This window comes from Xyrauchen texanus, chromosome 18 (genome assembly GCF_025860055.1).
Source record: "Xyrauchen texanus isolate HMW12.3.18 chromosome 18, RBS_HiC_50CHRs, whole genome shotgun sequence".
Lineage (NCBI taxonomy): Eukaryota > Metazoa > Chordata > Actinopteri > Cypriniformes > Catostomidae > Xyrauchen > Xyrauchen texanus.
Window position 1 is genome coordinate 6,122,613 of NC_068293.1, and position 18,333 is coordinate 6,140,945.

An 18,333-nucleotide genomic window follows, 5' to 3' on the forward strand; every position below is an offset into this window, starting at 1 on the left:
TCATGGTCCTGACCAGGAACCAGTGGCTGCGTGCCCGTTGTACATAGTGCCCCAGCCCAGATTGGAGGCATCTGTGGTGACAACAACACATCTGGACACTTGCTGTAGGGGAACTCGTGCCCATAGAAATGCAAGGTCTGTCCAAGGGCTAAATAAGTGGCGACAAAGCAGAGTGATAGCTATGCAATGTGTGCCGCGGTGCCATGCCCATCTTGGAATCTCGGTCTCATATGCATTATCCCAAACGGCGTGACTGCCGCTGAGGAAGCTATATGCCCCAGGAGCCTCTGAAAGTGTTTCAGTGGAAACGCTGTCCTCTGCCTAAATGACTTTGCGAGTCTGAAGGCAGTGCTGAAGTGGTCTCATATGCATTATCCCAAACGGCATGACTGCCGCTGAGGAAGCCATATGCCCCAGGAGCCTCTGAAAGTGTTTCAGTGGAAACGCTGTCCTCTGCCTGAATGGCTTCGTGCACACGGGGAGAGCTTGCTCTTTTCACAGTTAACCCAAAGCGCTAGATGGCTGAGGTGCCTAAGCACTAAATCCCTGTGCACGCACAGCTAACTCTCGAGAGTGTGCTAGAATCAGCAAGTTACGGGTCAAGAGCTGCCTCTTCTACTTTCGTGACTATGCGAGGGGACAGGCCAAAGTGCAGGACCTTGTACTGATACACCTGGCTGTTGAAAGCAAACTGTAGGAAGGGTCTGTGTCGAGGTAGAACCGAGACGTGAAAGTACGCATCCTACAGGTCTACCGCCGTGAACCAATCTTGATGCCGGACGCATGTCAAAATGTGTTTTTGCATCAGCATCTTGAACGGGAATCTGTGTAAGGCCCGGTTCAGAACTCACAGGTCCAAGATTGGTCGAAACCCACCGCCTTTCTTTGGCACAATGTAGTAAGGGCTGTAGAAACCTTTCCCCATCTCGGCTGGAGGGTGAGGGTGGAGGCGTTCTCGCCCTGCAACGAAATGAAACGGACGCTGCTGAACCAGAAAGGGCACCTGGTGAACTGAATCACGTAGCCATGTCTGATGGCCAGCCACCAATACGGGTTGGAAAACGTTAGTCAAGCGTCCAAGCTCTGGGCGAGGAGCACTAAGGGGACGATCATGTCTGACGTACCTGGAGGTGGGGCCTCGCTGTGGGGGAGCAGGCGTTGCCTCGTCCCGAGGTGGCTGCGCTGATGAAAACCTTGAAGCACTTACCTTGCTCTGCGTACCCGGCTTAGGGCTGGTTAGCAACTGAGGAGGAGGACCTCTTGGGTCGGCCTCGAGATTCATCACAACCGGCTGGCCGTAGGTATGGTGGGGGGCTGCGTTCGCAGGGCCCTGACTGCACGTGCTCGGTGTCTGGTTGCCGTGACAACGGCGGTTGTGAACACCGATTATGTGACCCAAGGAGTGAGGAAACCTCTCGCTTTTTGACAATGTGGGTCCCTCAGCACATTCAGGGTGCGGCAAACAAAAGAGAAAGGAAAACAAAGGATTTACCTCCCGGCCCTCTAACGTGGGATGGAGTGGTCTGGATACCGGCTCTGTAGCGGACGCCTCGCTGGGTTGTCTGTCTCAGGGGCGCTTAGGAGCCTTCCAGGTCCTCGTGCCAGCCCGAGAGACTGGAGGCTCTACGCTGGGGCTGAGGACTGGGCTTTGGGTTGAGTTTTTTGCCGCCACAGGGGGATGCCCTCGGTAAGCAGACAGGGTGCGGGATCTTGAGCCGCACTGCGGCAAGATGTGCTGGATAGCCTCCATCTGCTTTTTCACCGCCGAGAACTGCTGTTTGAAGTCCTCAACGGTGTCGTTGAAGAGTCCGATCTGGGAGATGGCCGCGACGAGAAAGCAGGCTTTGTCAGCATCCCTCAACTCAACCAGATTCAGCCACAGTTGGCACTCCTGGACCACCAATGTGGACATCGCCTGCTCGAGTGCTTGTGCTGTGACCTTCGTCACCCTGAAGGCGGCACTTCGGGATCAGGACTACCCATGTGCAGTTCTTTGAATGCTTTGCCTAGTGTACCTGCATTCTCATTGCAGTTGAACATATCTGAGTCTGTTACAATGTGTGTTATCATATTAAAGCAGGAAAAAGAACAAACATGAGTTTACATTAAGAAGAATTAAGGTGAAAGTTAATGAGAATGTCTCTCATAAACAACAATAGATCAAGAAATAGATAAGACATTAGATTTAACAGAGGAATTAATGTAAGTGCTTTTATAAAATTCTATGCTTCACATGTATGTGTTTAAACTAGGGGTGTGCATCAAAGCCATTATCTGTATTTGTATCTGAATCTGTTCATATGACAAAAATATCTGTATCTGTCTCTGTATTCAGATAGAACAGGGTGTGGGTGGGGCTTAAACCATTAATCTGTCAATACTAAATGAAACGCCCATTTTTAAGTGTTACTCTTACATTTATAGTTTCTATTAATAAAATATGCCTTGCATATATATGATATAAAATATATGGATTTTCATATTTTAATAATAATAATACTAATAAACAATAATTATTATTATTAATGTTATTATACAATTATTATTAAAAAAATATTATTTTATTCTTTTTTTTCTTACCAGATGAAGATTAATTTGTAAGCTACATTACATGTGGAATATGTTGTGGTTCTCCTGGTATTTCAGATATTAATATCTGCATGAAACAGAATTTTCGTTTGTCTGTGCATGTATAACAACATTATTCTGGTGGTGTCGTGCGAAATGTGAAATGTCAAGCACACATTTTGCATTGAATAATAAATACAAATTCAAACATTAAAATAAAGTCATTATAGCCTACAAACAGGCGAATGTCCCAAAAGTCTATCAGGAATTCTTAGGATATGACACCATTATTTAGTTAAATAATAATGATATTAATAATGTTAAATGTATATAGTGCCTTACCAGAGTTCAAGAACACTTAACATTTTAATATTTAGCACAGTTTAAAGAAGAAGAAGGAAAAAAAAGATTGAGCATGTTTCAGATTCTTAATTTTATATAAGGACCAATATTCCTAATAGATGAATTCTCTACGGAGCATTGAAATCTTTATGGAGCATTTGAACTTTTTTTCCATTCAAGTACCATTCAATTACCGGTCAATTACCTTAATCGCTGATGTGGATACATTTCAAGAAGTGGAAAGTGTGCATGATGTCGGATCTTGGTTAATATTACACTTGACCAGCACCAGACACACATGCAATTAACAGAGGCCGCAAACAGAGTTGAGACCACGCCCGTCAGATATGAAATCCCAACGTGTGCATTTTCATTCATAAGATTTATACTTTAGAAATATTTGGCTTCACAGATTCAGAAATTCATTTTAATTTTGGATATGTTTATTTAAAATGTCGCTTTATCCTTATCCAGGCAAATATTTTTATATTATTTGAATTAATCCATGATTCGTTTTAAAGTCATTATTCATGCATTCACGAATAAGGTATTCGGCTTTGGGCACATACCTAATTTAAACCTTCCAAAAATTGGCCCCCATTCACTTCCAGTGCAAATGCCTCAATGTAACCTAGATTTTTTTGTTGCATAATGTTGATTACCACAAAAATGTATTTTAACTCGTCCCTCCTTTTCTTGGTTCTTCAATCTTGGTTCCAGTGAAGCACTTACAATAGCAGTGAATGTGGGCAAATTTTTCATTTCACTGTTTCAAAAGTATAGCCACAAGACATACAAGATATAAGTGTAAACTTGATTTTATGTGATAATTTATGTGAATTAACTAATAAATAAATTAATTAATTAGTTAATTAAATTCAAACCCTAAAACGACTGTAAAAATTACAATTTAAACAACTTTACAGCTCAAATAATACATGAGTTTTAACAGAAGAATTCATGTAAATGCTTTTATAAAATTATAAGCTTCACATTTATGTGCTTAAACCCTCCAAAAATCATCCCCATTCACTTCCCTTGTAAGTCCCTCAATGTAACCTCGGTTTTTTCTTTTTTTAAAGAAAAGGAGGGAGAGTCGAAATTAAGTTTTGTGGTAATCAACATAATGCCACAAATGCTGCCTATCAAGCTTAACTTGTATTGAACCTGGAAAAAAACATTGTTCTGCAGTGAAACCAGCTTATATGCAAAACTGAGCAATTTAAATATTAAACAAAGAGAAAGACATAAGTTGATTGGCTGGCCTGATTACATGGCAAATGACTAATCAACTTACACTATATGAGCCAATTGGCTTAAAATGTCTCATGTGAGCAATCCATTTGGCTAACAGGTAACAAATACAAAGAACCCATCAGCTTGAACCACATAGAGAGGGTCATGGCTAAACTTTGGTCATATTTAGTTAGATAGATTGTTCAAAGAAAAGTATGTTTCTCAAAGCACAATAATATTATATAGAAAATGAGGCTATTTAAACTATGCCAAAATATTTATAATGTAGTGTGGTACATATTGATACAGCATTTACAAGTTAGGGTTGCTATTAGTCTTGAACTTTGCACTCTGAAATGGCACCTCTGATGTTTTACTGGAGCTCTGGCTAATGGACAGCAGTCCAGGGATCACCATAGCAATCAGGACAGGTATTCTCCTGGGAGAGAGCTGCTCAGTGAGGAGCATTAACAGGATTCACACAGCACATCAACACTTTAGAGGATCAGCCAATAAAGCTCTCTAATGCTCCGTTCTGCTCCACTGACTGCTCAAATACCCAACTTTAATTTTAAAAGCTGAAAGCTGAAACAGAGGGGGGGAAATAAAATTAACCTTCCTTTAAATCCTTTCTAATGAAGGTAGAGGGGGCACTTAAGTCCAGGCTCATTAAAAGTTGAAGAATCACAATCGGGTATTCCTTGATTCTTCACTTGACTTGTTATAAAGTAATAATTTAATAATCCCATCATGTGGATCAAGGGGGATTACATGGAGCTCGAATGTCCTGAAAGCACTTCAAAGAAATATTTTAAAGTCCCTGTCGAGTAATCTGCTTTGGAAACCATTTGATGTATATGACATTGAAATGTCCAGTACTTAATGTCAGTTGAATCTTGCATAGTTCCAACAAAATAAAACAACAAACAAAATAATGGTTAATTTTGTTGAATTCATATCTAAACTGATATGATTACATAGAGTTTGGTATTTTAATGTCATTAAATCATCGGGGTGACTATTTGCACTTGGTCAGGTGGAAACAAAGAAAACAAAGATGAACCGCACCACAGGTGTTGTAAAGATTTGTTCTATAATCTGAGGATGTAATGTCCACTGTCCAGGCATAAAGCCCTGTCTGGACAGGAGATCTGCCCCCAAATTCAGCCAGCCCAGTTGCATGGCTCGTAGAGATAGCACATTGTCCCATGCTCACAGATGAATGTGACATGCCAGCCTCAGCATGGCATGAGAACGCACTCGTCCCTGGCGATTTATGTAGGACTCTAACGGCCTGTTGTCCGATAAGGACATGACTGCCCTGAATCTGCGGAAGGAAAAACTTTAATGCCAGCAGCACCGTGAACATCTGCAGACAGTTTATGTGCCAATATTTCAGCTGGCCTGCAGGCTGGACGACCCTCGTACACAGCGCCCCGACCCCTGGAGGAGGCGTCTGTCATTATAACTTTGCAGCGACACACCTGTCCCAATGGAATGCCCGACATCAGAAGGCAGGTCTGTTTCCATGGTGAAAGAGTTTGGTAGCACCCATGTGTCACTTTGAAGAGATGGAACACATGCATCAGTGGTTGAAGTGCCTTTGTGGAGTTCATCCAGCACTGAAAAGGTCTCACGTGCAAGATGCCCAGGGGAATGACAGTGGATGCTGCAATCATGAGCCCCAAAAGCCTGTGAAATGTTATCACAGGGAGAACGCATCCCAGTCTGAACATCGCTAGACACCGGTGGAATGACAGAATGTGAACTGGAGACAGATGTGACTGCATCGCCTGTGAATCTAGCTCCACCCCTGGAAACAGAGTCTGTTTCCTTGGCAAAAATACACTCTTGTCATGGTTTATACACAGCACTAGATTGCTCAAATGGCTAAGAATGACATCCCGATGTTGGGCTGCCAAAGTGTCAGAGTGGCCTAGCACCAACCAATTTTTGAGATAATTAAAAACGCGGATGCCCTGAAGCTTCAAGGGCATCAAAGCCATACCCATGCATTATGTGAAAGTGCGTGGTGCCAGTGCAAGTCTGAACGGGAGGACACAAAATTGATACTCTTTTCTCCCGAAAGCGAATCTGAGAAAGCACATGAGCTTCGACGCAATCTGAATATGGAAATAAGCAGCCTTCAAATCTATTGTCACAGAACAGTCCCCCGGCTGCACTTGTGACATTATTTGTTTCTGTCAGCATTCCAAATTGACTTTTCATTAGATTGGAATTCAAATGTCTCAAATCAAATCTTTTTTCGGAACCAGAAAAAAATGGCTTTAAAAACCGCACTCCCTCTGAAAAAAGGGAATCTCCTCTATTGCTCCTTTTTCTAAGAGAGAATTAAGTTTCCTAATGAAAAACAGGGCTTCCCAAACAGAAACATCTGTTGGAACAACCCCACTGAACGCCGACTGAGTTCGCCTGAATTGAATAACATAATCATGCTTTATCGTTCAAAGTACCCAGTTTGAAATTCCCTTCAGCTACTGCCAAGCTGACAGACAGGCAGACAGAGGGATTAATGCATGGCTCTTGCCTGCAGTACAATCTGTAACCACTGGATGGCGCATTTGGCTTACTTTTGGCATCTGCCCGAAAACCAGCAGCACAGCGGAAGGAACCCTTCGCTCCTCTAATACTGAGGCTGGTTGAATGGTTTTTGATAATGTTTTTGCCTTTATTGTTTTCAGGCAAAAATGATGAGCATCCTGAATGTATCTACAGCAGGGACGCTACAAAATATACATTTTCTCTGATATTTGAATGTGGAAAGGTGTATGAACATTGGGGAAATGTTTATTTCAGAAAACTGGTTTGCTACAATGTCCCCTCTGTTATGCATATCTCGAGATCTTTGGTCATAGAGACAGATGCTGAATTCGGGAAGTGCTTTTTATTTATTTAAATTTTTTATCATTGTTGGGGCTCCGTTCAGGAGTGGGTTTGGTTATTAGCAATAATTAATAATAATTATGAATTATTAAAATCACTAGAACATTGATTATAATCAACATTAGCTTATTAATCCTTCAAATCAACAATAGTCAAATATAACTATCAATTATCTTAATCAATAGAATATTAATTAGAAATAATATTGCTGGGGTTCCACTCTGGAATCAGGTACTAATAAACAGAGAGTATAGCAGTCTCAGTATAGGATTGTTTTCTTAGGAATGTCGACATCCTGAGAACATCGACATTCAAAATGGGAACAATGAAGGCTTGAATCTGAGCACTGACATCCTCTGCCAGCCCTTGGCACAGGTGCATGCTGAACAATACCAAAAATACTTGTCTTTAAAGTATAACAATGTTTATTGATGCAGAAATATCAATTAATAATCAATACAATGCAGTCGATAAACTTCTTACTTCCAACTACAAACTAAACAGTATCTTGATTAGATTTGGTAACAGATAAGGCTATAATACATGAGAGGACGGTAGAGGTGTGTGTTTGTTTGTGTGTTTGTTTGTGTGTGTGTGTGTGTGTGTGTGTGTGTGTGTGTGTGTGTGTGTGTGTGTGTGTGTGTGTGTGTGTGTGTGTGTGTGTGTGTGCAAGGAGAGGAGTGCACAAATGGCACATGAGGTTTCCGGCCAGAGAATGTGCCTGCTAATGTGGGCGGAGATACTGTTTAATGGCATCTGCACATTTCACATGCCTCTCCGCTGGTATGATAACTTCGAGACAAAGCTGGGCTCTATGGCCAAGTTATCTGTTCGCCAAATATGTGTGCAGGTATGTTTGTGAGCGGTCATGTGTGTGTGCGGTTAGTACAAGAGAGAGAGAGTATAGGGTGATGGCCCCGAAGACGGTTTGGTGACCGTGGGAGAGACGACAACCGTTAGTTTTATCACTCAGAGACGCTTTGAACAGCTTGTAATCCGTCCACCGCGGCCGTTGGTTCTTTAATGGATAACCTTAGTGTGCCAGTCTCAGCTGTGATAGCAGTAATGCTCAAACAGCCCAACGTGGTTGGAGAACAACACAGCAAATCTCATTTGTGGTAACAGTAAGTTATAATAATACCTTGAGTATAATTAGCAGCAATGATAGCAGCAACTTGGCAGTCCGTAAACTCTACAAGCAATAACCTTGATACACATGAATAACACAGTATAATAATATATCTCTGCTCAGACATAAACCTCTTACTTGAGTCACGTGAGGACTCATGTATAATGTATGTTCATCCGTTGTTTGACTCTGACTTGGTTTCTCGAAGCTCGGGTGATGACGGGAGGCCATTTCTTCACTCTGTCGGCGGGCATAACAGTGGCTGATTCTCTGCGGGTTGGCAAAGAAATCAGCTAAGTCAACCCAAGAAGGAACAGACATCTTCTTCAATTCTGCAGGCAAAAGGGTGAGACGCGGATTGCTCGTGGTCTCCTTCAGATTCATTAGCATGCTCAGTGGAGTATCTTGACTCATCCAGCAAGATGGAGATTGTATAGCCAAAGTTCAGGTACATATGTTACTTCCTTGGGCAGCGAGGTAAAACCTGGGAGCAGCAGGGCTGCAACTAGACGCGGCGAATACTATCTCTGGAAGCAAGGCTTATGAGGATTCTCCAGGATTTTATACTCTTATACTCTCAATCTTAACATCATGGTTAAGGGAGGTGTTCTGTTGTGCGTTTCATCCAATAGGAGCTGAGAGTTAGATCCTTCAGAATTTCACACCTAGGTGTAAAGTGAGCAAGGCTTGATGGGATCTGAAGTCTATTTGGACTCCCTTTGTTTGATTTTAGTGCCGTTTGGCTTTGTGTGTTCCTACAGGCCTCAGTCGGGCTTTATGACTGAATGTAGGCCTGCCTTTTTCTCCCATCTGAGCACATGAGGCCTAACATAATGTTCGCTGAACCATATTCTGGTTGTTGGTTACGTTTATACAGTCCAATTTTTTCACTGAATATAGGCTCATCCTTCGTTACACAGCAAGCCCGTCAGGCTCGTGTAGACCTATTTATACCGTACATTGATTTATTTTACGTGTGCCCCGAGACCTTTGGTCTTGGAGGCAGAGGAATAAGTTAAGCTGAAAATATTCAATGCTTGTTTGTCAGTGTAAATTACGGGGGAGGCTGAGCTAAATTGGTGTACTGAAAACACAGGTTAGAACTAAACCGGTCCCAACATATAATGGGGAAAAATACGTAGTACCAGATAGCGTGAAACACCCTCGTGAACAAAAGCATCTCTTTGGCCAACTCGTTCCCTAGCGCAAGCCATGGAGCAAACATAGCTCCAATCTGGAGGCTGTGGAACTGGAACAAGTGGGGATAACGCCTCGTGGTGAGAAATTGTGAGCCTGGAACATTTCTGCTGTCCTTTATGGAACCCGTGGCGTAGCTCCCTAGGGGTGTTGCTTAAGTGCCATCAGCCAATAAATTGGCATGATTGAATAAGGGCATCAGACCACGTGACACTCAGGGCATATCCCAATGCAACTACGCAGCTCGAGTTCCTACGAAAGGGAACCGGGTTTTACTATTGTAATATTGTAGTAACCATGTTTTTGGTGGAAAACATAATTTTTATGCAATCAAAAATGGTGTTACTATAGTAATATGGTGTTATTTTAGTAAAATTTTGTGGTTACTATGATTTTACTAAAAAATATCATGGTGATATTATGGTTATTGTATTAAAACCATGGCTAATTTATTTGTAGGGAAAGTTAAGGTTAAAGTTAGGATTAGGGTTGGTGTAGGGTGTCTTTGGGACTTTTAAATAAAGACAATAAACACACTGCACTGACGCCCATATTATGTTTATTAGTATTTAAATAGGAGTTGAAATAGCATCTAACTTTATTTGCATTTAGTGCGAAGATGCACCATTATTTTGTAGTTATTCAACATGTTTTGATGTGTTGGACTTGTATTTTTTTGATGTAACTTGTTTTTCATTATTAATTACTTATTTGATAAGTGGATATATTTTATTAGAGGTGGAAGTATTTTATAATTTATTGATATCTTTGCAGTTTTACCTAAACAGTTTTATTTACTCTTGCTTGGAGACAATTAGAAAATATAAATCAGTTTTACCACGTCTACCTGACTATGCCAGGTTACACCAAAAAAAAAAAAAAAAAAAAAGTTTTTTAACCTTATATAGTCAACTTTTATAGTTTTATGGAGCTTTTTGTCATTTTTGCAGCTTGACTGGTCACTGTCTGCTTTCATCGTATCGAAAAGAGCAGCTACAACATTCAGCAAAACATCTTGTTTTCTTTCACAGAAGAGGTTTGAATGGCATGAGGGTGAGTAAATCATTTGCATTGTTGGGTGTACTATTCAAAAGGAGGAAACAATGTCTTCTATGTGACTATTATGCTAAAAGGTAACCATTTTTTTTTACTTGGTATATAAAGCATTATTGGTCTTAGTCTATCAGTCATCCACCATCCACTGGAAATATTACAAATAAAACCAAAACTATCATCATGTAAAACAAAGAATGTATGAACAATAAAACAATATCAAATATAGTGTGTAAGGCTAAACATGTATCTATCTTGTCTTAAGCCAAACATGCATTTTAACACAAGCTCAGAAATTGTATAATTGCATTATGGTACGCAAGGTAACTGCATGACATTAATAATTCTTAATTAGCCACATAGGATGAACTGTCTGCTATACAACCATATGGCTTGAGGATTGAGAATGTGTTTACATTTTCCTGACAACTGCATATGTACAGCTTGACATGCCTACAAGAGGGAGAGAGAGAGATATTTTAACATACACTTGAGGGTGTCATCCATACCAGATTGTGCTTGTAGTACCGTTCTGCATTGAGTTAACCTACTTCATCAGTACTGCATATATCATGTATATGTCTACATATCTGTAAATGAGTGAATCTTACAAAAAATACACATGTCCAGGACACATTTCTATGGAAGCTGGATCCGTATTCTCACTCAATTTATCACAAATTTGACTTTAGTAATCTCAATTGCGAGATATACTGTAACAGTCACATCGGTATGATATAAACTCGCTATTTTGAGAACTAAAGTTGTAACTGCGAGATTTTATCACATACTTGCATTGTATAGCTCACGATTTTCACTTTTATTTCTTGCAATTGTTATTTTTTATAGGTATAGTCACAATTCCGAGAAATAAAGTCACAATTGCGAGACACAACATAGCAATTTCAAGGTATAAAGTCACAACTGCAAGATATAAAGTCGCAATTCTGGAAAAAAACATTTATTGGTTTATTTATTTTACCGAATCGCTGGGTTAAACATATTGGGTCGCACCAGTTGGGTTAAAATGGGTCTCGCAAGGACATTTTAAATTTCAACTTTCGACCAGTGCCACTGCCAACAGAAGAAACAGAGTTAAGTTAATAATATCACGTTATATGAATGCTTTTCGTTTTCTTTATCAACATACAATAATAGATGATTAATTCAATAATTTCCCCTTAATTTTGGGTCTGCTGTATTTCTGCTCACTTGGCTACTGACATAACACTTGCTATAAAGCCAGCCTATTTTAAACTGTGACGTAGAAACTATTAATTGGGATGCTCCCCCTCACTTTCTGTGTTCGTCCCGACACTATTTTTTTGTGTGGAAATGATACATAATATTTCATATATTTGGCCGACGCACGAAGAAATTGTAAGACGCCTCGGCTTTAAGACTCATTATCCGGTGAGACACGGCAGTTTTTCATCAACTGAAAGAAAAGTATATTGTAGTTTTTATAGTGTAACATTAAAACACTTCAAAGCGTAAATATGAAACATTTTATCTATATCTGCAAGGTACTAAATTATATAATACACAAATTGGAATCAACAAGATATTACACCAGTGATTGGCAACCTTTTTGACATGGAATGACATTTTTTATTTTCCTAGTCAATGGCTGTGCCTATGAAGGATTAATAGTGGTGTTTTCCTTATGACGTGACGTATTGTTCTGAAAGCAAAATGAAACATATGAAAAACGGAATGTAGGCTGTCCTACATAATAATAACTATACAGTAGATCTTAGCTTTTAAGAGCATTTTCTACAAGCGATTTTATGAATGTTCGTTATTTTTTTATCTCCACACAGGGTGTGAAATAGCACCCGCCACCCGCAAAATGCTAAATTTGCTCATCTACCCACAACAGGTGGATGACATGTGAGACTTCTCAGAGTGACACATGACAAGAAATGCTGTGAATTCAAATATAGAAATTCATATGCGTGCAGCGGGATGCTGTCTCGTGGAGCAAGTGCATGTAAAGAGTATGTATACTAATACTTAACATCAATTATTTATTTTACCAATCATTTTAGTTATTTTACATGAAAATAATAGTTAATTAAATGCTAAGAAATGTAAATTCATGATAGTATTTATTATAATAATATATACTGTAAATGTATTAATATTTTAATAATAATTTACTTGCTGCCCACTATAACACACAGATAATGAGAAGCGAAATAAACATATTTAGAACAGAAACAAAACATTCTTTGTTTCATAGAAGAATAAAATGATGTTCTTTTATAATTTTCAGATTTACCTGCCGCCGTATGTCTTGTATAGTTAAACAAACTGTGGTTGCTCGCGTTACATAACCATCAAACAATCTGTTCTAATCCATGTGAGCTGTAATAAGCTGATGGTGGTAATTCACTATTTTTGTTTGTGATCTGCCATTATAAAAGAAGAAGACGATGCTGCCTGATTCTGATCAGCAGAGAGAAATATGCTGCCAGATCGTCTGACGTTTTGGTGGTAAATGTTTGGCTTCTACACAATAAGGAAGGCTATTTGTTATAATCGGACCAACATGATGTAGCATTTGGTCACGCTAAATGGTTACTTGCTACTTTTAAGCATAGTATAGCCTTCATTCCTCAAAATAATGATTGACTGATGAGTTTCTGAGCTGTTTCTTTTTTGCCATTTTTGACCTAATATTGACCTTAAGACATGCCAGTCTATTACTTTCTGTGGATACTCAAAAACAAACACAAAGACAATTTTAAACTTCATTTAATGAGCAAAATAGCTTTAAACTGTGTTTGATATAATGGCAAGTGATTTTCTAGTACCAAATGATCAATGTAGTATGATTACTCAAGAATAATTTGTTGGAGTGAAGGCTGCTGGAAATGGGGCCTGTCTAGATTTGATCAAAAATTACTTTTTTGAAATAGTGATGGTGCTGTTTTTTATATAGGTAATGTCCTGACTATACTTAGTAATCAGTTGAATGACCCTTTGGTGAATTCAAGTACCAATTTCCTTCCGAAGAGCAAAATCTGTACATTATTCCAAACTTTTGGCCTCCAGTGTGAGTGTGCATATATATATATATGCATATATATATTATGCAAAAAACAAAACAAAAAAAAAAAACATAATTCTGTGACTTATTCGAATATCTTTTTTTTTTACATTACATATGTTAGCAAGCAGGTGGTGGCAAAAGATAATTTTGGTGTGTAATATATGCCAGTTAGGTGTCGTGAAGCGAATCTGTGTCAGCCGTTTACGTACAACAGCTCTTTGTGATCGCTTGTATTACTAGCCTACTACATTACTAAATCTAGGAAATAGCTTTTAAATGGCTTTAAATTAACAACTTCAGCATTATGGCTCATCACATCTGAGAGACACAACAGACTGATTAATTACACAACGGGTGCTGTTTAAAATGGTGGAGGACATTGCAGTTTCTATAGTGATCGTATCTTGCGCACCAGCTACCGCGAAATAGGCAGAAATACCCCCACTTGGATGCTATTTTTCCACTGATAAAGCTGACCTTCAGAAAGCTGGGAGTGGCAACAGGTGATCATACTCCATCTATCTCTCTCTCTCACACACGCACACATACACACACACACACACACACACGCACACAAACATCCTTGTTTATCCAATAACTTTTTAGAAACAGCACAAGCTGTGATACTATTTCTAAAGTGACATCTTTTAATTACTAACGAAGGCTTAGACGCATCATTTGTTTTGAACCAGAAATGGCAGATTCTGATCCGTTGCTTAAGAAAGTAGTTCCATGCACAAATTTTTATGACCGTACTAAGTTTTTCCTAAATCTTTTTAATTTAATTGTCCATTGAACTGTATATACTCACAATCATGCTATATGCCCCTAAATCAGCACTGCTGTGATTACCTACTGCACTCGGCCTGCAGCCGAATCACAGCAGTGCTGATGTAGGGCCATATTGCCCTCTTGCTTCTGTGATTTTGCTTAAAATATATATATATATATATATATATATATATATATATATATATATATATATATATATATATACAGCACCACACAGTGGACATTTCATCTCGGAATGGCCTTGATATGTGTCAGGAACCACAATTGATCATTTAGCAGAAATGTTGCCAGTCATTTAATTTTCTTGATGCTGAAAATAGGCTTAATTTTCTTAATGCAAATATATTTTTGTCATTTTTTCCCTTTTCACTTTGGAGTGAAATGTGAGCTGGACATGTTTTGGTGAGATTCACCAACACACACTATACATCTCAGAATATAAGAGGCCCCATTTTGCAGTCAGAGGTCAGTTCTTCTATGTGAATCGGTCAGAGTTCATCTTTCTGAGTTTGGGGGGCAAGTGTCCGTCCATGCGGCCTCCTCCCCCAGACAGTCTCTGCAGTTTCGGTGGCAAGTCCGCAACCGATTTGCTCATGCCCTCTGTGGTAACCTTATTTGTCCTTGAAACCTGCTTCTCCTCTGAGACTCCAGGCACTGAACTGATGCGCTGGAGTTTCATAGGCAGTTCTCCGAGGCTGTATGTCATCTCTGATGTGGTGGAGCTCATCCGCAAGAGCTTCCTGGGCAGTCCGTCCCTTCCTGTCATCTTCTGCAGTTTGGCCGGTAATTTGGTGGAGCTCTCGGGATCCTCCAGCAGCTCCAGGCAGTCCAGAGAGCTGTTCTTCTCCCCGCTGTTGCACAGAGATGGGGCTATTAGTGGAGACGACATGAGTAACGCCTCGTCCTGCTCTTTTGCACTGTAGGGGGGCGTAGGAACCTCAAAGGTGGCGTGGAACTGAGAATAATCCACTTTGAAGAAGCCCTCTTCCAGAGAGATGACAGGGAAGAATCGGTGGCCCCACAGCACCTCGTCCTCTGTGTATGATGTCCGTGCTTGACAAGTCATGCCTATCAGAGAAGAGAGAGGGAAAGAAACAGATGCAGGAATTAACAAAATGGTCATAGATTAAATTAAGTGTTTCTTCAACTTTGGGGCCCTTTATTTCTCAAATGTTGACTTTTGTTAAAACTTTTTCTATTGGTTATATTAAAATGTCACATTAAAACTGTCTTGGAAATGTTTTACCATGCCTTCATCATTACTGCTATGTTTAAAATCCATTTAATTGCTTTACCCTTGACCCAGACCCAAGACCCAAAATAAACCTAATCGATAATGTCAAAAAGCAAATGTGAGATGAAAAACAGATGAGTTTTTTAAATGTAATGCTTTATCGATTTTTGATTCAACAAAGCCTACCTCCCTATCCTAAACCTAAATGTAAACGATAGTGTCATAAAAACAAACGTGACATGAAAGACACAATTTCTGAAGTGACCACATCATTTTGCGGTGCTTCTGTGACACTGTGGCAGGGCGGAGGGCGGGACCGGGTCGTGATCCTACACACCCGGTCCCATATTAGGCTAATCAAGCCTCCGAGAGGGATAAATGTTGACTGCAGAGGATCGTGCGGGAGAGAGAGATTGTTAATGGACATGTCCGTCATGTGTGTGTTTGTGTCTTTTAAGTTTCTCAATAAAATATTATTTATATCGTCAAGCCGGTTCTCGCCTCCTTTCCATTGAATACGTTACACTGACACAAAGGACAAACACACATATGATGGACATGTAAACTATCTCTCTCTCCCGCACGATCCTCTGCAGTCAACCTTTATCCCTCTCGGAGGCTTGATTAGCCTAATACGGGACCGGGTGTGTAGGATCACGACCCGGCCCCGCCCTCCGCCCTGCCACAGACACTTTCAGCTCATGTGTTAAATCCCATGCACTTCAGTACTCGTACCTCCATTATTTGCATTGCAAGAGCAACGTCTATCAATTGAGCTACTGCGCAATATGTTTGTGTATGAAAAAGCCTACAAGTAATGCACTGTAGTAACAGTGCTTAGATGTCATACGACAGCATTGTATGAGAAACAAATGAACTGTAAATGTAAATGAACTGATAATCTGATGTTTTACTCATGATTTGTGTGAAAGTGAATAAAAGTCATTTTGCTGCACCTCTAGTGATCATTTCACCAGGAAACTGCTGCAATACGTACAACGAGCCACGTAAAAATAATTTAGCAAAAAAAGTACATCTATGAGACCAGGTTGGTCATAAAATACATTTGAAACAAATAGTGAATCAGGTCAGGGCACTTCAACAAATCATGAACAATAACTGGCATAGAACCACTGAGATGAGAAATTCACTCTTCATTTAAGCGGTAAGATTGCAGTCCCTCTCTCCTCTCCACAAACAGCCTCTTACGGAGGAAAAAATTCAATTACAAAACCTCTCACTCATAATTGCCCTGGTCACAACAAGACATGAATGTAAATGTTGGCAGCCATATTTTCCATTATCTCATAGTGCTTAAACATGCAGGCACCAACTTTACCTTATCAAGCCAGAGCAAATAGAAACAGATTAAGACAATCAGATTAGCTAAATGGTGCTGCTCTCTCTCTCTCTCTCTCTCTGCTCTCTCTCTCTCTCTCTCTCTCTCTCTCTCTCTCTCTCTCGACCCTCTGTCAGTGTTGAACTGGTTTGGCCTTGAGAGATTAATTGTCACATCTTGATCCCCAATTGACATTTAAGATAATTTTTAGTGCTTTATGTAGCCTATATTCAGATATGTAAGCGCAGCGTAGTTCTAACAGGAAGACTAGCAGCTGTACATCATCGCACCATTAGCTAGGTAACTCCTAGCCAATCACATGTAAGCCATTGCTTTATAAGTCTGCTCACAATCTATCACATTACTGTTAAAGTGTGCTAACACAGCAACCTCCACCACCCCACCACCACAAGTTGAGTCCCGTCCTGCATGGGGGTTGGCTCCTCCCCCCTGCCTCCTATCTCCAGCAGGATATGATGTTCTGATTACAAATGATTTACAAATTATTTTCAAATACATTTTTTTAAATCTTTTACAAATTGTTTTTTTCTAACTATTTGAGTATAAATCTACTAAGGATCCTTTAAGCATTTTAAGTTTGTTAATGATTTATTACTGAAAGTTATTAAAAAGTTGGTAAAACTTTACAATAAGGTTCCATTTCTTAACATTAGTTAACAACATTATTGAACATTAATTAACAATGAAGAATACTTTTACTGCATTTGTTAATCTTAGTTAATGTTAATTTCAACATATACTAATAAAAATGTAAAATCAAACATTGTATTTGATAACATTAGTTAATGCACTATGAACTAACATGAACTAACAATGTACAGTTGTATTTTTATTAACTAACATTAACACAAATTAATAAATGTTGTAAAAAATTTACTAATGTTAACGAATGGAACCTTTTTTGTAAAATGTTACCATAAAGTCTTACATATGGCAGAATTAATTTTGCGTACTGCCAGGTATGCATGAGCCAGCTGAGTAACTGCCATTGAGATGAATGGCAATGTAAACATAGAGAACTCCAGGTATTATAGACCTCCTTGAAATGCTTGCAAAGCTAGGGGATTTGTTTTCTTATTATGAGTTTAATCCATGATTTTCCAAGGCTGATTGACAAATGGAGTAAAAATCTATGAAAAAGGGCTTATTTCATATTGCATATGTTTCTACATAACCTGATTTCACCAACAAAAGGAAAGCCTTGTGAAATGAGATCAAGGTTTGCATCCTTCCACAAATCAAATCCAGTTCAAGCTTGCTTATATCCGACTTCAATATAAAATGTACAATGTTTGTGATATAAGCAGAATGTCCTCAATAGCAACTTAATAATACAGAGAGAGAGAATCAATAAATTCACAGAAAGAACAGAAGCAAAAATCCTGCGTTATCAGCACGGAGCAGACGGTCTTACCAGCTGAGTTTTATGAGTAAAGTAATGCAGTTTTGTGATTTTCATG

The 18,333-nt window shown here is 39.4% G+C and overlaps 1 protein-coding gene across 1 annotated transcript in view; it reads right to left on the reverse strand.

Moving 5' to 3' along the window:
* Positions 1-14,754: 14,754 nt before the first annotated feature.
* kcnj3a (potassium inwardly rectifying channel subfamily J member 3a) overlaps positions 14,755-18,333 on the reverse strand; it is a 61,590-nt gene continuing 58,011 nt past the window's right edge. Inside the window, exon 3 of the mRNA XM_052147840.1 lies at positions 14,755-15,347. Coding sequence (XP_052003800.1) covers positions 14,755-15,347 — 593 coding nt within the window. The remainder of the gene's footprint in view (positions 15,348-18,333) is intronic.